A 25,125-nucleotide genomic window follows, 5' to 3' on the forward strand; every position below is an offset into this window, starting at 1 on the left:
GTGCTCCTGTCCCTTCATGTGCAGAAACACTTAAGGAACATAAAACCACTACACGCGGACCCTGGACCGTGACATGTTCCCACTCCCCGTGAGCAGCATCACAGCATGGGCTTCAGGGACACCCAGTTCTTTCTGAACACGTTTGATGAAAGTGTTATCACAGCTCCAAGGCAGAACAACTGTGACACAGAAGAGATCAGTCCCGCTGACAGTACCCGCACCAGGAAGTAGAGCCAGAGCCTGCAGGACACACTAAACTATGGTGCTAGAAAACACCTTCAAGGCCAGCCTGCTCTACAAAGCGAGTCCAGGATGGCCAATGGTATACAGAGAAACCCTGTCTCGAAAAGCAAATGAACGCAAACAACAACAACAACAACAACAACAACAACAACAAACCCAAAAAAGCAAAAAAGGAAAAAAAGAAAGAAGGAAGGAAGGAAGGAAGGAAGGAAAGAAAGAAAGAAAGAAAGAAAGAAAGAAAGAAAGAGAAGAAAAGTCAAGACCTCCAGGTCACAAGCCCTGCCACCCACCTTCCAGCTGCGGCAGGCTGTCAGGGCATCCGTACGAACATGAAGAATGCAGCACCACCTGGCTGGCATCAGGGGCTTTAGGATATTAGCCATAAGACTTTCCTTAGCCAACATTCTCAAATTTAAAATCTGAGCATATTATTGGAGGTATTTGAAATACAATACTTTAAATACTTTCAAGTGACCTTTTATCTTGCCCAAATAATACAACTAAGGAGGAAAAGGGGTGAAAACTAAAAATGTGTTACCATTTGACCACTAATTCACCTTGATTTCACCCTAGTGACATTTTAAAAGGCCATTTATATACTTCTGGACTTTGATAAATGCTATGATTTTATATTGAAAGGCTATAACTATCTAAGTCCAAAACAGTTAAGTAGTTTCTTGCAGTTTTCTAGGTTCTGCATGGAGGTCCTGTCTGATACAAAGGCACACCAGCCTTGGGGTGTCACATGACTGTTCTCTCTGTGGTTCTCAGGAGTCACAGGGTCTAATTCCTTGGAATATGAAGAAAAGGACAGTAAAAAAATGTAATAGAGAATTATAACACACACACTGGCATTACGGATCAATTTTTCATTAACATGCCAATAAGAAGTCTCCCCAATCCTTCTGCTTTGTGGGTGTTAATCTGAAGTTAGGAATTAGTGCAAGAGCAGTGTGCTCCGAAAGGTTCACTGTCGACACTTACTGTCACCCTAATCTCAAAACAGAGAGTAAGAGACTATTGATGCTATGAACGCAACGAGGACCTTTTTAACTACACGGAGCTCAGCCATGAAGCCCTCAGCCTGCACAATACTGCCACGCTACACCTGACAAACACCACAAAGGTCTTCACACGTGGGGGCTGGAGAGATGGCTCAGTGAGCAAAATGCAGGCAGCATGAGCACGAGGACCCGACCTCAGATCCTTCTGCACCCACGTAAATAGAATTCCTGTGATCTCAGCTCTGGGAAAGCAGACAGGGTGTGAACCCGGAGGCTCACCAACCAGCCAGTACAGCCTTATCAGCAAGGCCCAGATTCCAGCCGATACCCGGTCTCAAGAAAAAAGGTGGACAACGATTAAGAAAGCCAATAGCCACTGACCTCTAACCTCTGCCTCTGTCCACATGTGTGCGCATACCCACGCGCTGTGCACACACAAATACACAAAAGCATCTGCATACCTGAAGGTCACTGCTGAGGCAGGATCATCAAGATAATCTTCCTGAAGTCAGAGATCTATAAAGCTGAGACACAGCTAGAAGGTAGTGAGTTTTAGATGGAAATTCAGACCAAGGGGACAAGGACAGAAGGATAAACTTAGACGTGAGAAACCCCGGGCAAAGATGTATCGGCGGGAAACAGCACCTACCTCCACTGGTCCTATTTGGTTGTTGATCTGGAGTTTGGGCTTGAGGGGAGTAATACTGTGGCTGCTGGAAATTGTTCGAAGGAAAATACTGGGAACTGGGGCTCCTCCTGCAATCCCGAATGCTGGAGAAAGTCTGTGAGTGGGGGATCCCTCTTTGGAAAGGCGAACACCTCGGAAGGCGAGGCTGCGGCGGCGGCAAATGGTCAAACTCTTCCTCATCCTCCAGGCTGTACCGATCGTACTCCTGGTCGCTACATGTCCCTTTCTTCCCTGAACTCAGCGACAGACTGGAAGTGTGTCTCGACACAGACGCTGAAGTAGAAGCGTAGTCCTGCCTGAGACCTGGTGAAACAGACAGCGCTTTACCAGACAGTTCGGAGTAACTAGCGCCATTTACTATTTTTATTTTAAAATGACAATAAATTACTCAACCGAGGACATAACATTTTGCTTAAAGGTTATTAAATACCCCCAACATAAATTTTTAAAAACATACATTTATCTACCAAACACATATCTAATGTCAGGTCAGGCAGTGTTGAAAAAAATTAAAGCACCACTCCAGTGAAGACACACAGCCTTTCTGTTGTGGCTCCGGAAGTCATCTGCTATGGGACTCTCCAAATTGTATTCCTTTCCAAGTTTGAAAATAGTTAGGAAAACAGAGTTTAAAAAAGGAATATCCATTATAATCATAGCTTCCTGAGAGCTAGAGGAATTACAGAAACCAACTCCCTGACCAAGCAAGGCTCCTGCTTCCTCTACCAACCCTCAGGGCTAAGAAGGAAGTTTAAAACATGAGTTGCAAATACCCTCTAACAAGGTCTTTATGCTACTAGCTATTAAATTTTTCAAAGTGCAACGATGTTTCAATGCTGCTGTGGGATTAGGTCATCCCAAACAGCAGCCATCCCTGAGACAGGCACACTGCAAGCTTTTCATTTTTAGTACTGTCTACAGCAAGTGTTTAGTCTCCTCATGACTACTTGTACCTGAAGCTCGCATCCAATCTTTGCCACATGTTTTAGATGAAGTGCTTAAATTCACCATTAGTGACCCAAAGTAATCGCCTTGCTCTTCAACATGTATCTTATTAAATCCTCCATACTAAAACCATGCGCTGCATGGTCCTCTTGCCTAATCCTAAAAGGAGGGAATCGGTATGTTTAACATTTCCCCTGCACTGCCCTGAAAAGGTAACACCCAAGCAAGCTTGGCCCAGGTCTGTGACGTGCACCTTACTGTGCCCTTGAAAGACAGTACCAATGCCAATGAAGACTACTTGGTAAGCTGTGCCATTTCCAGTAGACCCCCCACCCACCCTGTTTTTTAGCCTGGAACATATTGAAGCATTTTAATTGAGTTTTTGTTTTTTGTTTTTTTTTAATTACGATAGACTCCCACAAAGCCCTCGGAAATAATAGTAGTACTTCACCCAGCTTCCAACAGCTTTGCAAATTTGCTGACTAGCACAATAGTTAGGGTATTGACAGTGATATGATCAACCCATTTTTTTTTTCAGGTTTTTTTTTTCCTGCTTACTTACGTACATATAGGCTAATATTAAGTTTCTTATAATTTTACCAGCTCCATGCGTTTCTGCCATTCACAATACCGAACAGCTCTACACCATGAAATCCTTTGTGTTCCCATTAGAAGCACATCCTCTGCCGTCTCCTTCCCAGCCGCAGGCCCACCCCACCCACCTATCTTGTCCTACACTTCTCAAGTTGTGTTGTTTCAAACGCCACACAAGTAGAACTGCACTGCATACAGCTCTGTGACCATCTTTTTTTTTCTCTTTCATGGTTCCCTCAAGGCCACCCAAGATGCCCTATGAATATGTTGCTCCTGTTTATCAATGAGTAGATTCCAGTGCATGGACACACCACTCTCACTCAACCACTCATCACTGCTCTAAATGAGAGATGTCCTCCGCAGCCTCGGGCATCTGAACACTTGGCCTCCAGTTGAGGGCGCTGTTTGGGGACATTTAGGAGGACATGCATCACTAGAGGCGGGCCTTGAGAGGTCACAGCCTTGCCTTGCTTCTAGTCACTCTCCCTGCTTCCAGTCTGTTGCGGAAGAAGAGATGGCCTCTCAGCTTCCTCCTCTGGCCACCACGCCTGCTGCTTGCTGCCCTGCCTCTGTCGTGTCCCCCACCATGCCTCTGCCATGTCCCTGCCATATCCGCATCATGCCTCTGCCATGGCTCCACTATGCCCCCGCCATGCCTCTGCCATGCCCCCGCCATGCCTCTGTCATGCCCCCGCCATGCCTCTGTCATGCCCCCACCATGCCTCCTGCAATGCCCCCACCATGCCTCGGTCATGCCCCCATGTCCCGCCATGCTCCCACTACGTCCCCGCCATGCCCCTCCATGCTCCCACCATGTCCCCACTATGCCCCCCGCCATGCCCCCACCATGTCCCCACAATGTCCCTGCCATGCCAGGATGAGCTCTCTTCCCTACTCTGTAGCCATTCGCAAAAGTAAACTCTGTCTTAAGTTGCCTGAGCTTGTGATGCTTCACCACAGCAGCAGCAAAGTGACCGACAGAGACGGTCGCGAGTAAGGATGTGGAGAATGTCGGCTACAGATTGTACCTGAACACACCACCTTTCTACTGCTGTGAGAGATGCTCAGGGAAGCCTACAGTCTTCAGAGGCCGAGGTGATGCCAAGAGCACGCCTAACACCTACAGTGCTCTTCAGCACCTGAGGGACAAGCAGCTCTTCCAACTACAAAGAAAGACAATGTAGAACAAGGGGCGCATCTGTCTGCCGACCCCCTGGGAAAGTGCCTGACCCTCCTCCCGTCACTCATCGTCCAAGTGGGGACCTCGTGCCCCCCGTCCCCTGCCCCCGGCTCGATGAAGAAGAACTTACTCTCTTCCTGCAGACGAGCCATAATCTGGACATCAGTGAGGTCCTGCAGCTTATACCCCATGGATATAGAGTCATCCTCCAGCTCCGAAGTACTCAGCTCGCTGTCGATGGACGACTGGGGACTAAGCGGGGGGCCTCTGGAGGTGAAACCTGAAACACAGGGGGAAGAAATGTTATTACTGATGGGAATGATAAGTGCACGTGTGCTGTAATTCACAGACAAGTGGCATTTTTCTTGTTTACATGTCACAAAAGACAGACATATCACCACTTGACAGATAATAAATAACATTTTTATGGGTTTGGAATTCATAGGTATTTACTGCTTTTTTTTTTCTCTCAACTCCAACTTCTAGAATGAAAGCAAAAAATCACTCTCTACTCTCTATTAAAATCTATAGGTGTGGTGTTTGAGGACATGTGCACATATATATAAGTTTAATTGGTAATCAGATGACTCTGTCTCTGGCAATAACTGACTATATATTTAATAATTAAATTTAACCTACTCCCTTTCAGTGGGTAGACACAGTAGTGCCATAAATGGAAATGCCATGCATAAAAGACACATTTATATAAACCTATATATACAGAACTTCATAATTTAAACTAGTGAGTAAGCACGGGAGACATGCTGATGCCCAAGAGAAAAAATAACCAATTGATGGGTTAAGATAAATGAACCAGAGAAGAAAAGAGCCAGATGAAAGGGTGTTAATGGGGTGGATTCATGCCAGTACTGATACAAAAAAACAAAAACAAAAACAAAAACCGGCAGTGGTGAGACTCTTACTCTCATAAAAATCCAATACAGCCATTTCTTCAACTGAGGCCCAGATTTATAAAGCTAACTGAAAACACCAACCTTTTGGCAAATGACATAAAGTCATGCAATCTCCAAAGGTAAGGAACGACCTAAGGTGTGCTCATATCCCACCCATGGCAGGTAGACACATACCTAGCCGTGTGCTTTCACTAAAGCGGGCACGGTCTACTCTACCAAGCACAGCGGAGACAAAGCAGTAGATGAGCACGAGAACGCATGCGCTCTCTGTTCTGTGCCCAGAGCGCGCAAGTGTGCGGCATACCCTCACAATGCTAGGTCACCCTCAGGCTCTCCCGGAAGTCGGACATGTGAGTCCTGTTTCTTGGCTGAGTCGCAGAGCAAGCAGGAGATCAGGAATGAAATATTACCTGTTTTTTCAGGTGTTAGTATTGCTTTGCTGGAGGTTTTAGAGGAGCTGGGAGTGCTAATGCCATTGCTATAAGGGCTCAGTCTTGCAACAGGACTATAAGGGAAAGCCAGGGAGGCAGGTGAAGAGAAGAGAGTCCGCCATCGGCTCGCTGTCACAGAAGCAAAAAAACAGCAGCAGTTAGCTCTACAGGGCAAATGCTGGTTCATCAGAAGGAAAAAGAAGGAGGGCATGTTTTTTAAGAAAGGAAAACAAGCAACTTTTCAAACGTTAACTGACTTCCATTTATCTAAGGAAAAATACGCGAAAGCAGGCCATTTGTGAGTTAGGCTCCATTCACACAACTACTGAGAAATAGCAAAGCAGCCTCCTCTGACTAAATATGCCTGTGTAAAAAGGAAAATTTAGTTTCTATATTAAAAATATCTTCCATTTCTGAATAAAAATTAAGTATTTCATGATCACATGAAACAAATAATATCAGCGGGGTATGGTGACGCATGCCTTTAATCCCAGCACTTGGGGAGCCAGAGGAAGTGGATCTCTGAGTTCGAGGCCAGTCTGGTCTACAAAGTGAGACCAGGACAGCCAAGGCTACACAGAGAAACCCTGTCTCGAAAAACCAAAACTAAACAAACAAACAATATAAAAGAATAAAAAATTAGAAGTTTCTAAAAGTTTGAGGACATGTTCTTAATACTAACCATTCAGAGCCCTTACAAATTGCTTGGTCTGCTTTCAATGCAGTTAATTTCAGAACATACTGATCAAGATGTAGACAGATGAGTCCAGAGAGACAGCTCAGCAGCTGAGAGGACTGTTGCTCGTGCAGAGACACTGTTTGCATCACCCACACGGTGGCTCACAGCCATTCCTAACTCCAGTTCCTGGGAAAGAGGTTCCGTGCTCCATGAGCACGAGGCATGCACATGGAATGCATGCACACGTGCAGAAAGCACAGGCCAAATTAAACAAATCTATTTTTTTTTTTTATATAGAAATTTGGCTTTGGATTGCAAGACCCTGGGTCAAAGACAAGCTTTGGGTAAAGTGGTAGACACGCTGTAGAGAGCTGTCTACACCAACACATCAGGGTAGCTAATGTGGACAGGAACAGTGGAGACAGACTACCAATGACTGCCTTTCTACTGTAACAATCTATAGATTTTCTGCAGAGAACAAAGATTGTACATGTAATTTTTAAAGGCAGATTGTCAGATTAATATTTTAATACTATGTTGACATGAAATTGAAAAAGAAAACATAAAGGAACTGTGCCTACAATCAGCACACAATCTAACTCTTCAGTCTCCACACATATCCTAATTGCTTTCTTACCCTCCTCCTTGTTAATTCTAAATTCATGAAAAGGACCCACATGAAAGAATCCAGTGAAACACAAACATTATTTCCTTTCTCTTCATAGTAGGCAAATCACTACGGCTGTCAAAATCTACTTTCCCAAAACCACTTAGACAAAGTAAGCAGAAAAAAGAAATTAAAAGAAAAACAACAACAACAAAAAAAAACACTAGTGTGAGTCAGGTTAAGAGTCACTTTGAGAAATAATGTACTTTATATTTTCTAAGCATGTGACATAACTTAAAGAAGTGAGAACAAAACAAAACAAAACCCAACCTTGAACAGCATGGGGCCGCTCCAAGGGGATTGCTAAGGAGCACTTGCCCACTACTGAAAAGTGCTTAAAATGGCCCCTGGGATGGGGACAAATGGTGCGTGTGGACCTGAAAAAGTGGGAGGCTGCAGGTCCTTGAGAATCCCATTAAGGTCCTTTAAGAGAGTAGAGTGTTTCCTCTTCAGTCCAGTCTTAAGGCGTGAGTACTACTTTAGTTATGTAAATACAGCTTAGTTCCTGTATAGGTGGAAAAGCCAGCAAAGCAATCCTGCTCACAATGATGTATTCAGAATCCTCAGGTTGCCTAGGAGACGAGTTCTGCAGGTCCCTTATTCAACCTGTAGTTCTTTGTTTCAGACCCGAGCAGACGTGGACTCTCAGAAGCGTCTCTGACTTGATACCCCAACATAACTGCAAAACTGCAGTGAATGCAAGCACTAGGGAGCGGTTCTTACTCGTCTTCAATCTCTACTACAGTGGTGTCTGTCTTTACAAATTCTACACAGAAAACACAAACTCAATAGCTCTTTGTGACTGCCAACTTGGTTGACAGACAATAATATTTTATATGAGTTTGATCACTGGCCAGGAAAATTACAATGACTTTGTGTTCCCATCCACAGATGCAAGGGGACAAACACATCCCAAGTAAACAGCATTCGTCATTCTGCACAGTGACCCAGCCTTCCTGCACAATGGCGCAGTTATTGCAGCTATGACAGCAAGATCCCCACCAGGAACACAGATAGCATCTACTGCAAGAAAGAACATTCTATATTGTTCTTCGGCAAGCAGCTACGCTGCAGGGAAAGGGAGGAGAATCAGTGTACAGGCAATCTCACAAAACAACGTAGCTCTGTTAGTGCCCAAGGCTAGGCTGGGGAGGAGAGAGGAAGGCAGCAGGAGGAGGTGGCAGCGGAAGGGATGTTTCCTTCTCACTCCTTTCTGAGGACTGAAGATCTGCCACAGAAACAGCAGTTATAACTATCAAATACAAACAGGACATTGAAGGGGACAGTTTAAGACTTTATTCAATTGATTTTATTAAATTCATTTGGCTGATTTGTTTACTTTGGGACTTGTTTTGCTTGTTCTTTTGAGACAGGGTCTTTCTCATAGAGCACATGCTGGCCTCAAACTTACTATGTGGACTTGAACTCCTGGATCTGCTTCTAAGGTCAGAGTGCTGGGCTTATAAATGTATGCCACCGCACTGGGCCAGCAGAGTGGACTTGCTTAGCATAAAGATGGCGGCTGGTTTGTAACTCAAAGATGCTAAAAGTGACCTTAAGGGAAGGAAGAGGACTTTACCAGGCTTAACGTGGGTGATAAACCTCTCTACACAATTTCCTTTCACTGCCATTCTAACGAAAGGGTTAGCTGTAGGAAGTTCTGGAGATCGTGTGGATTGCACTTTTTGTTTGATTCCAGCCCTCAGGGAGGAAAGGCCAAATGTGCTCAGTCATCTATGAGTCTTTAAGCTCTCAAATTTAAAAATAAGTGAACATGTATAAAATCTTTTTTATACCTTCTTGTACATAACTATGAGAAAATAAATCTTACATAAGTCCTCCAATGATTACACTAAGGTGATCATGGGAAGATGGAGGACAGTTACCTCTTTCAGAAAGAACTGTATCCCACCCCAAAGAATAACTGTGTGGATAACAGAAGTTCCCAGATATGGACAGCCCCACCTTCCTTCAATCAGCTTTGCCTAGACACACAGAAAATACAGGGGCTATTCAGATTTTACTGCCTTCACGTCTCTGCACATTATCAAAATCAAACTGAAGAATCAATATGACCTAATTCACATTAAAAAAAAAAACCTGATCTAATTAAAATCTCAGCGATCATCCTCAGGTCGGTTCCACACTAAACAATGTTCAAAAACTGAGAAACATGGGGCTAGAGAGATGGAGAGGGGCCACTCTTCAGGAGGAGGACCATGGCTCCACTCCCAGCACTCACCCCCAACCCACTGAGCTCCAAGGGATCTGATGACGTCTCTTCTGGATGCCGCACTCCACACACACACGACATACAATCACAGACACCCACACATCACATAAATAACAAAGCAAAGGAAACAACTAATGCTGAAAAATATTCTATGCACCACTGTTTTCACTTTGTTCTCATGTGGCTATCGCTTCCCCAGAGATGGTTTTAAGCCATTCGGGAACCAAGCAGAAGGTAGAACACACTAACCATGATGGGCATCGTAAGCTGACTTTAAAGCCGTCCTATCATTCCTAGTTCGACAATTACCCTATTTTATCCAATTCTTTAAACATAAAATAGCAATGTTCAGCATGATGTCTTTAAAGACAAAAGTAATATAATTAGACACTTCAAGCAAGTTATGGTTCAGTGAGCACGGCTGCAGAACACTTCCCCTGTGCTCACAGGTAACAACCAAGGCACTAAATGTAATCAGTACTAATTTTTGTGATTCCCAACTAATGATTTTTATATTACTATTGGAGAAGATCTGTAACTGGGGAAAACACCCTGTAAAAATTAGCTAAATGAGACTCACTGACTAGTGTAACTATGAGGAATTCTGGGGTGCACAGTTACAATGAAAACTCAAGCCAGCTGGCAAAAAAAAAAAAAAAAAAAAAAAAAAATCAATCAAGAGACCAAGAGGGCTTCCACAATCTTGAAAATCTTCTAAAATCTCCAAACTGGTCCAGCCCCTCAATCTGCTGAAAGCACTGACACATGCTGCTGTTGATTATCCAGCATCTGTGATGTTAAACTGGCTGAAGAGGCATCGGAGGACAGAGCTTTGATCTTTCTAGGAACACCTCACAGCACTTCACATTTCTAGTCTACTTTCCCTTTCTCCCTTCTGTCTACACTCACACGTACCAGGCAAGGCTGAAGCACGCAGACCCTATGTCACCTCTTAACTCACCAGTCTCCTACTCGCTCCTCAAAAGAAATCAAGTGGCCTAGAGTCCGCGTCACTCCAGGAGGCTAGACCAATGCGTCTCAAGCAGAGCTGTCAAAAGCAGCCCAGTGTTAGCTCTAATTCTTGAACAGCAAATTCTACACAAGTTTACACAGACCTATTTTCTAAATAAGTCATGATCTTTTCTTCTTGACTAGCTAAATGTATATTCTCCACCATTTCCTGCAGTTTTGTCTTGCGGAGCTGGCCAAATGTCATTTCAATCTCGTATGCAAAGTCCTGTCCAACTCTGGGGGGGGGGGGAGACAGAGAGGGAGAGGGGGAGGGAAGAGAAGAGAAAGAGAAGAGAAGGAGAAGAGAAGAGAAGAGAAGGAGAAGAAGGGGAGAGGGAGGAGGAGGGAAGAGAGAGAGTATCAAAGAGACAGAGGTGGAGGTAGAGAGAAAGAGAGGAGAGAGGAGAGGAGAGAAGGGGGCAGAAGGGAGGGAGGGGAGGGAGGGGGAGGAGGAGGGGGGAGAGAGAGTATCAGATAGAGGTGGAGGGAGAGAGGTGGCAGGAAGGGGGAGGGAGGGAGGAAGGGAAGGAAAGAGAAGTGGAGGAAGGAAGAGCTACAGAATGATGCAGACTATTAATATTTACAAAGCACATTCAGAGCCATTCAGTATTTGCCAAGAGACTCAGAAGCCATTAAAGGTCAGTGTCCAGTGGCTCCTGAATCTCCTCACAGAAACACACCGCAGATTTTCCTGCTCCCCACTCATGCTGAGAAGCATGCTTGGCCCTTATGCTGCCACCTGCTTTTTAAAATTCATTTCTCCCTTCACTTGAGTAGGCACCCACTATCACACTGTAAAGTACCAGATGCCACGGACTTTGAGATGAATAAAATATGGGAAATGCTCACCCTCCTTCCCACTCCAATTTCTAAATAGCAGCTATTACAGAAGAGAAGCAAGCAGGCAGGGAAGTAAAGCACTGCAGGACGCGCAGTGAAGCACACTCAGAAAGGAGTCCACTGTGGAGTGTTTCCAACAGAAGTGTAAGGGGCCCCGGCAGTGGAGGAGCCTTTGGGTGACAAATGTTGAGGCCACAGCTGAGGGCATACATGAGAAGAGCTGGGCCTAAAGACACTAGAAGGATTGGGGATACAATATCTCATACACTCTATATATTATACAGTTGGATTCTGACTTTGACAGGTAGAAAAGTACAATTAGGTCTGTATTTGATGATGATGGCAGCCATACTGATGGACTGGCTCTCCAGTCCTCCAACTCCATCCCCCCTCCCCCACCCCTCCCATCCCCCCTCCCCCCTCCCACAGTCTTATCCACAGCTCCACAGCAGACCACCTGTTGAGGCCTCCCCTTCTTCTCAGGCACTCCCTGGGAACACACAGGCTACTTCTGCAAGACAGAAGGCTCTTCTCTGCAAGAAACAAGGGTCTAACTGCAGCTCCTCACGCCTCCCTCCATTCCTCCAAGTCTATTTCCCCCAGTCTCGCCCTCTGCAGCAGACCAGCCGCTGTGCCCTCTCCTCATTCCCTGCCCTGATTCCCAGGGGGGTAACTAAGCAGGTCCTGGTGGAGCACCCTGTTCTCCTTCATCTGGTAAAGACCTCACCGCTCCCAGTCCATCCCCATTCCTAAATCTCATGTGCCTATACCCAGAAACACATTTTACCTGACATGCGCAGTGCCCAGACTTATCAGGACCCCAAAACCTGTCCATAAGGGCAACACACAGCCACCACAGTCTCCTAAAATTCAGAGAGGAAAGAAACCAAAAAAACAAACACCCACCCAACGAAGACCAGACAAGATGTCAGCACCTAGAATCCCAATCCTTCCCATCCCAGGTGCCTGGATGCTACTGTGAAAACATAGTAAGCAGCTGGGACAATGCCCCTCCCTGCAGCCCAGCAGCTCTCCCACAGCAGGCCTGAGTGTTCCTTCCTACCTGGAGAGAAAGCAAAAGACCTTAAAAACAGTTTATATGGATATGATAGAGGTGCTTAAAGAGGAAGAGAATAAAACTGCTCAAGACCTAAAATTAGACATAAAATCGATAAAGAAATCCCAAAATGAGGGAAATCTGGAAATGAAAAAAAAAATTGAGAACTCAGACAGGAACCACAGAAGAATGCTCCACTGACAGAAAGTGAGATGAAAGAGAGAATTTCAGATATTTGAGCACCCGATAGAATAAATAGATACAATGGTTAAATATAATAATAAAATAAATCTAAAAAGAACTCATGCAACAGAACATTCAGAAAAGCTGGGACTATGAAAAAAACAAATCTAAAAACACTAGTGATGAAGGAAGGAGAAGAAACCCAGCTTAAAGGCCCAGAAAATATTTTCAACAAAATTATACAAGAAAATTTTACTAACCCAAAAAAGTAGATTCCCTATCAAACTACAAGAAGCATACAGAACATCAAGTAGACTGAACCAGAAAAGAAAGTCCTTTAGTACATAATAATCGAAACACTAAGCACACAGATCAAAGATGGACTATTAAAAGCTGCGAGGGAAAAAGACCAAGTACTGTATAAATGCAGACATGTGAGAACTGCACCTGACATCTCAATGGGGAGATGTAAAAAACCAGATGTGCCTGAACAAATGTGCTGAGGTTCTGAGAGACCAACCACAAATGGCAGCCCAGGCTACTATAACCAGCAAGTTTTTCAATTACAATAAATGGAGAATATAAGATATTCATGATAAAACCAAAACTAAGCAATATCTATTTACAAATCCAGGCCTACAGAAGGTACTAGAAGGTAAACTCCAATCTAAAGACGTTAACTACATCCATGAAAAAAACAGAGAATAAATAATCCCAGACCAGCAACATCACAAGGGAAGCACATACATACACACGCACGTGCACACACACACACACACATACACACACAAAATGACAGAAATCAACAGTCATTGGATCATCGAAAACTCTCAACGTCAATAGTCTCAATTCCCCGATAAAAAGACACAGACGAACCAAATGGATCCATGAGCAGGATCCATCCTTTTGTTGCATCTAAGAAATACCCCATAACACAAAAAAGACATCACCTCAGGGTGTAGGGTTGGAAAAAGATATTCCAAACAAATGGACCTAAGAAACAAGCTGGTGTAGCCATTTTAATGTTTGATGAAATAGATTTCAAACCAAAACTAGTAAGAAACGATAGGGAAGGACACATTCATCAATGAATAAATCCACCAAGACAGTATTTCAATTCTTAACATCTAGACCCCCAAAGACAAGGGTACCCAAGTTTGTAAAAGAAACATTACTACAACTTAAATCACATATTGACCTTCTTACACTGATTGTGGGAGACAGCAACACCCCACTCTCACTAACAGACATGTCATCCAGACAAAACCTAAACAGAGAAATACTGCAGCTAACAGATGTTATAAACCAAAGGACTTAGCAGATATTTAAAGAACATTTCACAGAAACACAAAAGAATATACTTTCCTTGCACCTCATAGAACTTTCTCCAAAACTAGCAACATATAAGACACAAAGCAAAGTCTCAACAGATACAAGGATATTGAAATAACTCCCTGCGTCCTATAAGACCACCATTGATTAATGTTGATTTCAACAACAACACAACAATAGAAAGTTTACAAACCCATGGAAATGGAACTGCTCTCTACTGAATGAAAAATGGGGCAACACAGAAATTTAAAAAGAAAGTTTAATCTTTTTAGAGTTGAATAAAAATGAATTATTTTCATAACACAAAATTTAATAAATTTGTTATTTTTTAAAAACGTTTGATAACTGTTACATTAAATAATTACTTAGTTTCATAAAACAACATATCCAAACTTACGAGACACTATGAAAGTAGTTCTAAGATGTAAGTTCATAGCACCAAATGCCTATATGAAGAACTGGAGAAATCTCACACTAGAACTTAACGGCACACCTGAAAGCACACCTGAAAAAAAAAGAAAGAATACCCAAAAGTAGATGGCTAGAAATAATCAAACCCAGAAATGGAATCAATAAAATAGAAACAAAAGAAAAAATTCAGAGAATCAATGAAACCAAGAGTTGGTTCTTTGAGAAAAATCAAGATAGACAAGCCTTTATCGAAATTAACTAAAATGCAGAGAAAGAATATACAAGTCAACAACATCAGAAATGAAAAGGGGGACATAACAACAGATATGGAGGAAATCAGAGAATCATAAGGAGGTATTTAAAAAATTGTATGCCACAAAATTGGAAAATCTAAAAGAAATGGATAGTTTTCTCAATACACACCACTTACCAAACTTAAATCAATCTCAGACAAGCAATTTAAGCTGATCTATTGCCCCTAGTGCAATAGAAGCAGTCATTAAAAGTCTCCCATCCAAAAGAGCCCAGGGCCAGGTGGTTCTAGCACAGAATTCTACCAGACTTTCAAAGAGTTAATGCCATTACTCTTCAAATTATTCCACAAAATAGAAACAGAAAGAACATTTTCAATTTCATTTTATGAGGCCACAGTTACTCTGATACCCAAACCATACAAAGACTCAGCAAAGAAAATCACAGACTAATTTCCCTTATGAACAACGATGCAGAAATACTCCATAAAATACTTGTAAACCTAATCCAAAAACACTTCAAAAAGACCATCCACCATTACATCAAGTGGGCTTCACCCCAGAGATGTCAGGATGGTTCAACATACAGAAATCAAGAAATGTAATCCACCTTTATAGACAAACTAAAAGACAAAAACACATGATCATCTCATTAGATGCAGAAAAGGTCTTTGACAAGATTTAACACCCTTGCATGATTAAAGTCCTGGAGAGATTAGGGATACAAAAGACATACCTTAATATAATAAAGACGGTTTAGAGTATGCCCATGGCCAACACCAACTTAAATGGAGAGAAACTCAAAGCAATCCCACTAAAATCAGGAACAAGACAAGGTTGTCCACGCCCTCCATACATACTCAATATAGCACTTGAAGTCTTAGCTAGAGATCGGACAATGGAAGGAGATCAAGGGATCCAGATTGGAAAGGAAGAAACCAAAGTGTCGTAATATGCAGATGATACAAGAGTGTGCATGTGACCCTAAAATTCCATCAGGAAACTCCTACCCCTGATGAATACCTTCAGCAGAGTAACTGGGGACAAAACTCACTCACAAATTTTGGTAGCTTTCCTATATACGAAAGACAAATGGTCTGATATATAAGTTAGGGAAGAAACGCCCTTGAAATAGCCTCAAGTAATATTGTGAGGTATCTCTAACCAAGCAAGTAAAAGATCTGTATAATAAAAACGTCGTCATGTTATGGAGGAAAGAAATTAAGGAAGATTTCAGAAGACAGAAGGATCCCCCATGCTTATAGGTCGGTGGGATTGGCATAATAAAAATGGCCATCTTACCAAAAACTATCTACAGACTTAATGCAATCCTTTTCTAAATTTCAATACAATTCTTCACAGGTCTTGAAAGGACAATTCTCAGTTTCATATGGAAACCCAAAAATCCTGAGATAGCTAAAAGAAAAAAAAATACTGAAAATAAACTGCTGGCAGTATCACCGTCCTCAATTTCAGTTGTACTACAAAGCTGTAGTAACAAAACAATGCTATTGGCACAAAAACAGACACACTGAAGACCCAGACATAAGTCCATATACCTATGGCTGCCTGTTTTTTGATAAGGCCAGAAATACACACTGGAAAAAAGACAATGCCTTCAATAAATGGTGTTGGCCAAGCTGAATGGCTCCATGTAGAACCTTCCTAATGCTCTGTGTGCCTTTAATACAGTTCCTCATGTTATGGTGACCCCCAGGCATAAAATTATTTTCACTGATATTTCACAACTGTAATGTTGCTACTGTTATGAATTGTAATATGTTTTGTGGAGACAGAGGTTTGCCAACGGGGTCACAACCCAAAGGTTGTGAAACACTGATATAGAAGACACAAATAGATACATATTTATCACCTTGAACAAAACACAACTCCAAATGGATCAAAGTTGTCAACATAAAGCCAGACACACTGAAGCTGATAGAAGAGAAAGCAGGGAATAGCCTTGAACTCATTGGCTTAGGAAAAAACTTTTTGAACAGAACAGTATTAACACAGGCACTAAGATCAACAATTAATAAATGATATTTCATGAAACTGAGAAGCTTCTGTAACACAAAGACATCAGACAAAGCACCAGCCTACAGAGTGGGAAAAGATTTTTTACCAACTACATGTGTGATAGAGGATTAATATCCAAAATATATAAATAACTCAGGAAACTAAATATCAAGAAAACAAATGATAAGGATCCAAGATGGCGGCAAAGATCGCACACTGTGTCTGATCAGCAGGAAAACCAGGACTGCACAGTGACCTAAAAAACAAACTGAGAGCTACAGAACACCAGTGCTGCTGATTCCCAGCACCAAGTGCTTCAATTGCTATTCCTCATCAGAACAAGACAGCTCCCACGACACTTTCAAACAAAGCTTCCAACCTCAATTGGTCCAGCATTTCAGACTGTCCCACACAGGACTATAATAAGCCTGGAATTTCTCAATATTTAGAAACTGGACCACAAATACTACTCTTACCTTGTTTAACCATTGCTGCAATTTTATTCAGGCCCTGACAAAGATACTACTCATTCCAAATCAGCCAGAAGAAACCTTAAGAAAATGATGCCCCAATTCCTTTAATGGGGGTCAGATAGGTTTCTGGTTGCTTTCTTGGGCAATAGAGGGATATTATCAATGGGAGTTGGTTACAAGTTATTATTGGTCTTATTTAGAGAGAAAGCAAGGTTAGACTCAGAGATATCACTCTTTTCTTTTATCTTACATTCTTAGGTTTGGAGATAGGGGTTGAAAAGAAAGAAGGGGAAATATAGAAATATATAAGGAAGATAGAACAAAAAGTAGATGAGTGAATCTACTCTAACTTACTGCCTTGTCACTCACAAGGTTATTTTTAATTCACTGGTATAGAATCTTAAATATAGATGCAAAATAAGTTTAATTCTAGATACAGTGGTATAGGATTCAATATATAAGATTATTCTTCAGACACATTATCTATATATATATATATATTTCTACTCTAATATGAGGTATTATACTCACATAACTCAATTATAATACAAGGTTTATTTCCAATACTTTGAAAGTCCTATTGCAGGCCATTTAGGATAAATAAGTTATACAAGTTATTTGTTAGTTGATCAAATCATGGTCATGTCAATTACTAGTCTACTTTTATCACAAAAATATACATCTTAGGTGCAATAGATAGATATGATTCTATAGAAAGATAAGGTAAAATAGATAAGGTCTTCAAAAACCTCAAAGACATACAGAATATGACATTTAAAAATGTTTTCATTTTAAAGATTCACTAACAATGAGACAGGTTAACTCCTGGCAATACCCAGCCTACCTTAAAGAGGATGATAAGCATCAAAAAACCTCCTTATAGAGATGGTTCCAAATGTGGCAAATAAGCCACTGGGCAAAATGTTCTCATTTCTACCACAGACAGAATTCTGCCTTAAAATGGGCAGGCTTGGATGCAGGCAGAGTCAATGGCCAAACTCTGCCTAGACGGGTAAGCAAGTCCTCAATAGTTCCTGCCTCATAAATATGTCTGTCAGATATATTGGGTCAGAGGCTGAAGAAGATGCTCCAATGTTATAGTGTCAGGTGACTATTCAGGTAGCAAACTGTCTCTGTCATCTTCTCATTTGGGAAGTTGCTAACCTGCACTTCCTGTATACTCAGATAATAAATTTTTATTCCTTCTCAAGTCTCTGATGGGGTTGAAGACCAAATAGTGTAGTTTACAATTAAGCATAGTTGTTTAGGGGTTAAGATGTTTTTAGGCCTAGATAGATATTTAAAGTTGATAACGATGAGCTATGATAGAGGTTTCTATTCAGAATTTTAGATGCACCAAGATAGGAAAGATGTTTTCTTCAAGGCTATGAAATACAAATAGCCAAAGCACTAAGAATGCAACATTTATATAATTCCTGATTGTGTCATGGTTCTTCTTGCTATAGGTAGTTTTTTGTACATATGTGTAAAAATATAAATGTATATGCAAAAAAATAAAAAATGTTTAGTTAAAAAAACAAAAAACAAATGACCCAAATATTAGTATCTATCTAGAGACTTCTCAATTTAAGAAATTTAACATCCTTAGCCATCAGGGAAATGCCAATCAAAACTACTGACACCTGCCAGAATAGCCAAGATAAAAAACAAAACAAAACAACAACAACAAAAACAATCAACAGTTCATGCTGGTGAGGATGTGGAGTGAGAGGATCCCACACAAATTGCCAGTGAAAGTACAAACTCATATGGCCATCAGGGAAACCAGTATGGCAGTTCCTCAGGAAGACGGAAATCAATCTACCCCAAGACCCAGCTTTACCATCCTGGGCATATACCCAAAGAATGCTTCATCTTACCACACAAGACACTTGCTTGACCACATTCATTGTTGCTCTATTGATAGTAGCCAGAAACTAGAAAGGACCTGATGTCCCCAACAGATGAATAGATAAATGAATAATGACAGTGTGGTTCATTTATGCAGTGGGGTATTACTCTGCTGTTAAAAAAAAAAAGTATGACATCATAAAAAGTGCAGGAAAATGGACAGAAATAGAAAAATCATCCTGAGTGAGATATCCCAGACCCAGAAAGACAAATATGGTATGCATCTGCTTTTATGTGAGTATTAGCTGTGAAACCAATGACTACCAAGCTACAATCATAGAACTACAGAAGGTAGGTGTAGAGTAAGGGACCAGAGGGACAGATAGATCTTGTCAGGAAAGGGAAATAGGATAGATAGGGATAGGGTTAGGGTGTAGGAGGAGAGGGGGTTATGAAGGGAATATAGGGAAAGACAGCTACCATTAAGGGGCATTTGAAGGGGAGTCTAGAGACCTCATGTGCTAGCCTCTCTTATGTCAACCTGACACCAATTCTAAGCGAAGAGAGTCTCAATTGAGAGGATACCTCAGTAAGATTTGGCTGCAGGTAAGTCTGTAGGGCATTTTCTTAACTAGTGATTCATGGGGAAGGGCCCAGTCTATTGTGGGTGGAGCCATGCCTAGGCTGGTGGTCCTGGGTTCTATAAGAAAGCAGGCTGAGCAAGCTATGGAAGCAAGCCAATAAGCAGCACCCCTCCATGGCGTCCGCATCAGCTCTTGTCTCCAGGTCCCTGCCCTAGTTGAGCTTCTGTCCTGGCTTCCTTCAGGGATGGACTAAAACGTGGAAGTGTAAGCCAAACACACCCTCTCCTCTCCAACTAGCTTTTATCTCATTGTAGCAACAGAAACCCAAACTAAGAAACTGCCTTAAACATATACATATAGGAAGGTCATCTAAGTGAAATCGCCAAATAACGGGGAGACAGAGTTCCAACTGGCCATCTCTTATCACCAAATGAAGCTTCTAGAACCAGTATTGGGTTACATCTAATTGAGCTGTTAGCCAAAGGGGCCGCACAGGAATCCCCAAACAACCTGGGCTGTTTAATAGGTTGGTCTCTACCAACTTACAGCAAGGCCCCATTGTTGAAGCCAACATCTACACAACTCATTGAACATGGAGATGCGGAGCTGGTACCTACATAGCACCATAACCTCACATTCCAGCATCTTTGAAACAAGAAAGTACTCTGGAAGCTACCAAGAGAGCAATGTAAACACCAAGCCAGCCACAAACCATTTATCTACAATGGTGTCCTACCCACAAGATGTGCTGGGGGAAATGCTGGCACAAAGCCTGAAGTAATCAACCAATAATTGATTGGACTTAAGGCCTACTCCACAAGCTGGATGACCATAAACCAGAGACTAGAAGCCCAGGGGCCTAGGGTAGAACTAAATAATACTGGTCTAAAAACAAGATAAACAGAGTGATATTCTAATGATATTCTGCTATACTCACACATCAGTGCCTTGCTCGGCCATCATCAGAGGAGCTTCCCCTTGCAAAAGATGGGAACAAATGCAAAGACCCACAGCCAGGAACCACACAGAGAGTGAGACCTGGAACACTCACCCCTAAATGCAGGTCTCCAGCTAATCTCTCCCCTGGGAACTCAGGGAACCAGAGGAGACACCAAGATGAAACGGCCCTCTGAATCAACGTGAGCAAAGCTCGCATGAACTACGGACACTGAAGCAGCAGGCAGAGGGCCTGCATGGTCTACTCCAGGTCCTCTGCACTTTTAATATGGCTTCCAGACTAGCCTTTTGATGGGATTCCTGGGTGCGCAAATGAGTGGGTCTCTGATTCCTGTGCTTTCTCTTGGACTCTTTTCCTTCTGTTGTTTTTGTCTTCGCCAACTTCAATGTGATAGTTTTTGGGGTTTTTTTGCTTTTGTTAAATGAGTGAATGAATGAATACCTAAACACTAGGGTAAAGTGACAACTGAAAAATGTCTCCTGGGAGAGGAAAAAAAATCATCGTTCTCCAATAGGAACACTGGGTATAGAACCCAGTGCAGGGCAGAGCTCGTGTCCAGAAATAGTTGACCAGGATATAATAGACTCCATTGTGTTTTGGGTGTGTGCTTTCATTTGGTTACAATTTGGTGAGTTTTTTTATTTCCTTTGGGATGGTGTTTTCTTTTCTTGGCTTTGGGAGAATTTTGTTATTATATTGGGTTTTTGTCTTTTTTTTTTTTTTTTTTTTTGAAAAAGAACTTAAAGTTGGGTGGATAAGGAGAGGAAGAGGAATATGGAAGAACTTGGGGGGGGGGCAAATGTGATCAAAATATATTTAAATTTAAATTTTTTAATTTTAAACAATAAAAAATATAATAAAAAAAACAAAAAGGGGGGGGAAGATGAGGCCAGATCAAAACAAAGTATTCTGATTCACAGGCTTGCTATACAGCCCAGGCTCCTCTCAAACTCATCTTGGCCATGAATTCAGATCCTCCCAACCCAGCCTCCATACTCAGAGACCACAGACAGACAGACAGCACCACAGCCTGCAGGAACAGTCCTTTACCACAGCTTCCTATACCATATCGCAGAAAAAGGTCAACAGAAGAAAGAATCTAGACACCGGAATTCTAGCTCCATCCTGCCATGGGCCAGTTTCTAGATTTGAGCAAATTACACACAATATCCTCAAGCTAGTGTGCTCTTGTTTGGGGAAAGAAAGCAAGCCTGTGGGAAAGTGGTAAGACATGGCATACACGGCATGGAAGTGTGCCGTGCATAGCATCATCACACTGTAATGCATCTCATAAACGGAAAGTTCCTGAGTTGTAACAAATACAGTCTACATTCTGAGGAAAGTATTCTAAAAACTAGGTGAAGCAAAGAGTAGCTCTAGGAATTTTCCTCTATCTCTACTTTTTAGTGAATTAATCTTAGAGCCTTCTTAAAATGATAGGCATACTTTTTACTCTTTCCAGACAGTTTCACAGATGTTTTTGTTCCATCAGATGTTCCACCCCTTGGAAACAAAGTACTGAATGGTGTGTTAGCCTCCAGCAGTTTGTACAGTCAAAGTGTATTGGCTCAAAGCCCACCTCAAGGAAATTACGATGGAGTGAGTTAGAAGGGCCACGAGAGGCTCGCGTATTTGAGTGCTTAAGCTTCAGAAAATGGTACCTACTTGAGAAAGATTAGGACGAGGCAGGGAGGGCAAGGCAGGACAAGGACATGGCATTTTTTAGAGTAGGTGTGGCCTCGTTAGAGGAAGTATGTCACTAGAGCTGGGCTTTAAGGTTTCAAAAGCCCACGCCAGTCCCCAGTGTCTCTCTTTCCTGCTGCCTAGGGATCCTGATGTGGAGCGCTCAGCTACTTCTTCAGCGCCATGTCTGCCTGGCACAATGGAATAAGTAAAAACCGATAAACAAGGCCCAGCAAAGTGCTTTCTTTTGTAAGAGTTCCCACGGTTATGGTGTCTCCTCGTAGCAATAAAATGACTAAAAATCTAATGCTCCAAATGTCATATTTTAGTGAAAGTTTTAAAGACATTTTATGGTTTCCTCAAGACCACAGGGTCCCCAAGGTGACTAAAACATCTGGACTCAAATAATGTTGTTCACTGCCACAGTCCTGGAAGGGAAGGAAGGAAAGACAGGTGAGGGTTGCACACTTTCAGCTCTTCTGTTTCATTCCTTCTGCAAGGAGAGGCGGGCCTCCACTGAAGGTCACAGAGGAGGCCAACCACATGGCCTCTGCCACCAGCTAGCGCCTACTCTGAGAACAGTGACGGCACAAGAGGCATCATTAGTTGCTCTTGATACGTTTAGATATTATAGTCTTCTTTAAAACACTTCTTATTATGCCACAAATATTAGTAGCTCCTAATAATTTTAGTTATTATAATATTTTAAACACTTTTTTATTATGCCACAAATGGCCAGAACATTTATCCAGATCCTAGAATTTTTATGTATACCCATAAACCACTGGGGCAGCACTTCTTTCATCACTATACAGAATCCCCTCCAGTACAAAGGCCTTAGTGATCATGTTTTGTTTTGTTTTTACAAGCCTTCACACATGCTCACAGACATACTCAAATATCTGAACAACAAAAGAACTTGAAAACCAAGGTGAAGGTTGTAATTTCTCATTTCACTCTTGTAAACTGACTATGCTAAAGCAAAAAACCAGCTTCAATACACCAGCTCCATCAAGCGGGTTCCTGGGTAAGGAGCCCTCTGGAGGGGCAGCATCTGGTCTGCAGCTTATCTGATCCACTCCTTTCAAGGGTAAACCTGAGCGGCCTTGGTTCCCGATAAACAAACATATGGGGACCAGGGAGGTGCACAAAGTCCTGCGACTGCTTTGAGGCAGATGCGGATCATGCGCTTTCCCTGACAGACACAGAGTGAAACAGGACCCAAGTGCAGTGTGTCTGTCACCCAAAAGACTAGTAAAGGAGTAAAGAGCTCATCTTAGCCTTAACAGGGCTGTCAATCATTCTACCCCTGCTTCTCAGCCTTCAAAGCATCACTAGAAACACCAAGGGTCAAGTTCTTATTCACTTGAACTATGAAACATCTATTTTTTTAAAAAATCACCAGCTATGATGTGCATGCATGAAGGTATGAAGGTGTAGTACTTAACAGCAGAACTTAACATGATTTTTATATTCTTTTCTTAAATGTTATCCGCAGTTTCTTAAATGAGCATGGGGGCGGGGGGAGAAGGAAAAGGTGGGAGGGGGTACCCCAGAGAGAGACAGAGACAGAGACAGAGACAGTAAGAAAGAGAGGGAGGAAAGATAAGAGGGAGGCGGTAGAGAGAGGAGAAGCGGGTAAGAGAGAGCTTATAGTTATTCTTAACATGCAAATTAACACGTAAAATGTGTCCTACGTCCTAACAGCTAACGTAGCTGAATGGTTGAAGTTCCTAATCTCGTGGCCAAAAGATCAGATCTTTTCTATTTCTCAGGCCTGAAGCACCCTCAGGGCCACATCATAATACCTCTCTCTCTCTCAGACACAGAAGGTTTGCTCACTGGATCCTTCTGGAGAACTTCACCAGACACAACGCTGGTCTAAAGGAAAGCTAACACTGGGGGCGGGAAGAGGGCTTCTCTGCACTGTCAACCACGCTTCAAAGCTGAAGACAGGACTCGGGACTCAAAACACGTCCAGCTCCAACCCAGAGCTGCCCAAGGCAGGAGTGACCCTGGGAGCTCCACACGTCACTAGAGTTCTTCCCTGAAACTGACAGGAGAGATACAAATCTAACTCAAACAGAAATCACACTTCAAAAGCAGGTTTTAAAATGACCTTTCAGGAAGCTGTTTACCACTTCCACCTGTCTCCTATAGTTTAAAAATGAAGACAGTGGGAGGAGCCATGGAACATATGAAGGATTTCTCTGTGAAGGTAATGGTTTAATCCAAAACCAAGAGGAAAGAAGGATCCACTATCCTGTCACAGGTACGAGGCAGCTGCTTTCCACTTAGCCGCAGCCAGATGTAAGCCATGCAGCCAGCTGGATAGCTAGCTTCCAAGTTTCCCACAGAGATCACTAGACAAATGAAGACACTGCACCATTTATGTCTCAAGGAAAAAAACAGGATGAGTCTCACCACTGAGGGGATGGGTCCTTCGATCCCCAGGAAGGCTAGCTCAGATTGCTTACAGAGCATCTCTCATGTAAAACAGTCTGTGGTGAGATGAGAGAGCCAAGCCCAGTAACCTTAACAAAGCGCGGGAAAGGACCCCAACAAAAGACATCAGAATTTTAACAGTCCTTCCTCCCCAGTGTCTCCTGGGCTAGCGCGCTCCTCTTCCAGTCAGGCATACAGTATCCACGCCTTCTATTCCAATGGCCTGGGAGCCACCGATGCCAACAGATAACAGAGTGAGTCCACAAATTTAGAGTATCCATCGAGGGAAAAATGCTTGACAGGAGTGTCTAAACTAACCTACTCATGGTTTTTGGTGTTGTTTTTTTTTTTTTTAAACTGTATCTGCATGTAAAATAGTGAAGTACACTGTAAGAGTCAAAATACGAGTCCATCTCTCCTTCCCTCTTCTCACCTACAACCGTGTCTTC

At 42.5% G+C, this 25,125-nt stretch overlaps 1 protein-coding gene across 3 annotated transcripts in view; it reads right to left on the bottom strand.

Moving 5' to 3' along the window:
- SLAIN1 (SLAIN motif family member 1) overlaps nucleotides 1–25,125 on the bottom strand; it is a 55,826-nt gene that overhangs the window by 13,398 nt on the left and 17,303 nt on the right. For 2 of the 3 annotated variants that reach the window (XM_084767805.1, XM_084767806.1), the window contains exons 3-5: nucleotides 5,979–6,128; nucleotides 4,785–4,934; nucleotides 1,897–2,238 (exon numbers count right to left, since the gene is read on the bottom strand). In XM_084767805.1, coding sequence (XP_084623931.1) covers nucleotides 1,897–2,238; nucleotides 4,785–4,934; nucleotides 5,979–6,128 — 642 coding nt within the window. The remainder of the gene's footprint in view (nucleotides 1–1,896; nucleotides 2,239–4,784; nucleotides 4,935–5,978; nucleotides 6,129–25,125) is intronic. The other variant, XM_084767804.1, reaches the window with a different exon arrangement.

The sequence above is a fragment of the Acomys minous genome (assembly GCF_964271855.1).
Source record: "Acomys minous genome assembly, chromosome: 18".
NCBI classification, from domain to species: Eukaryota; Metazoa; Chordata; class Mammalia; order Rodentia; family Muridae; genus Acomys; species Acomys minous.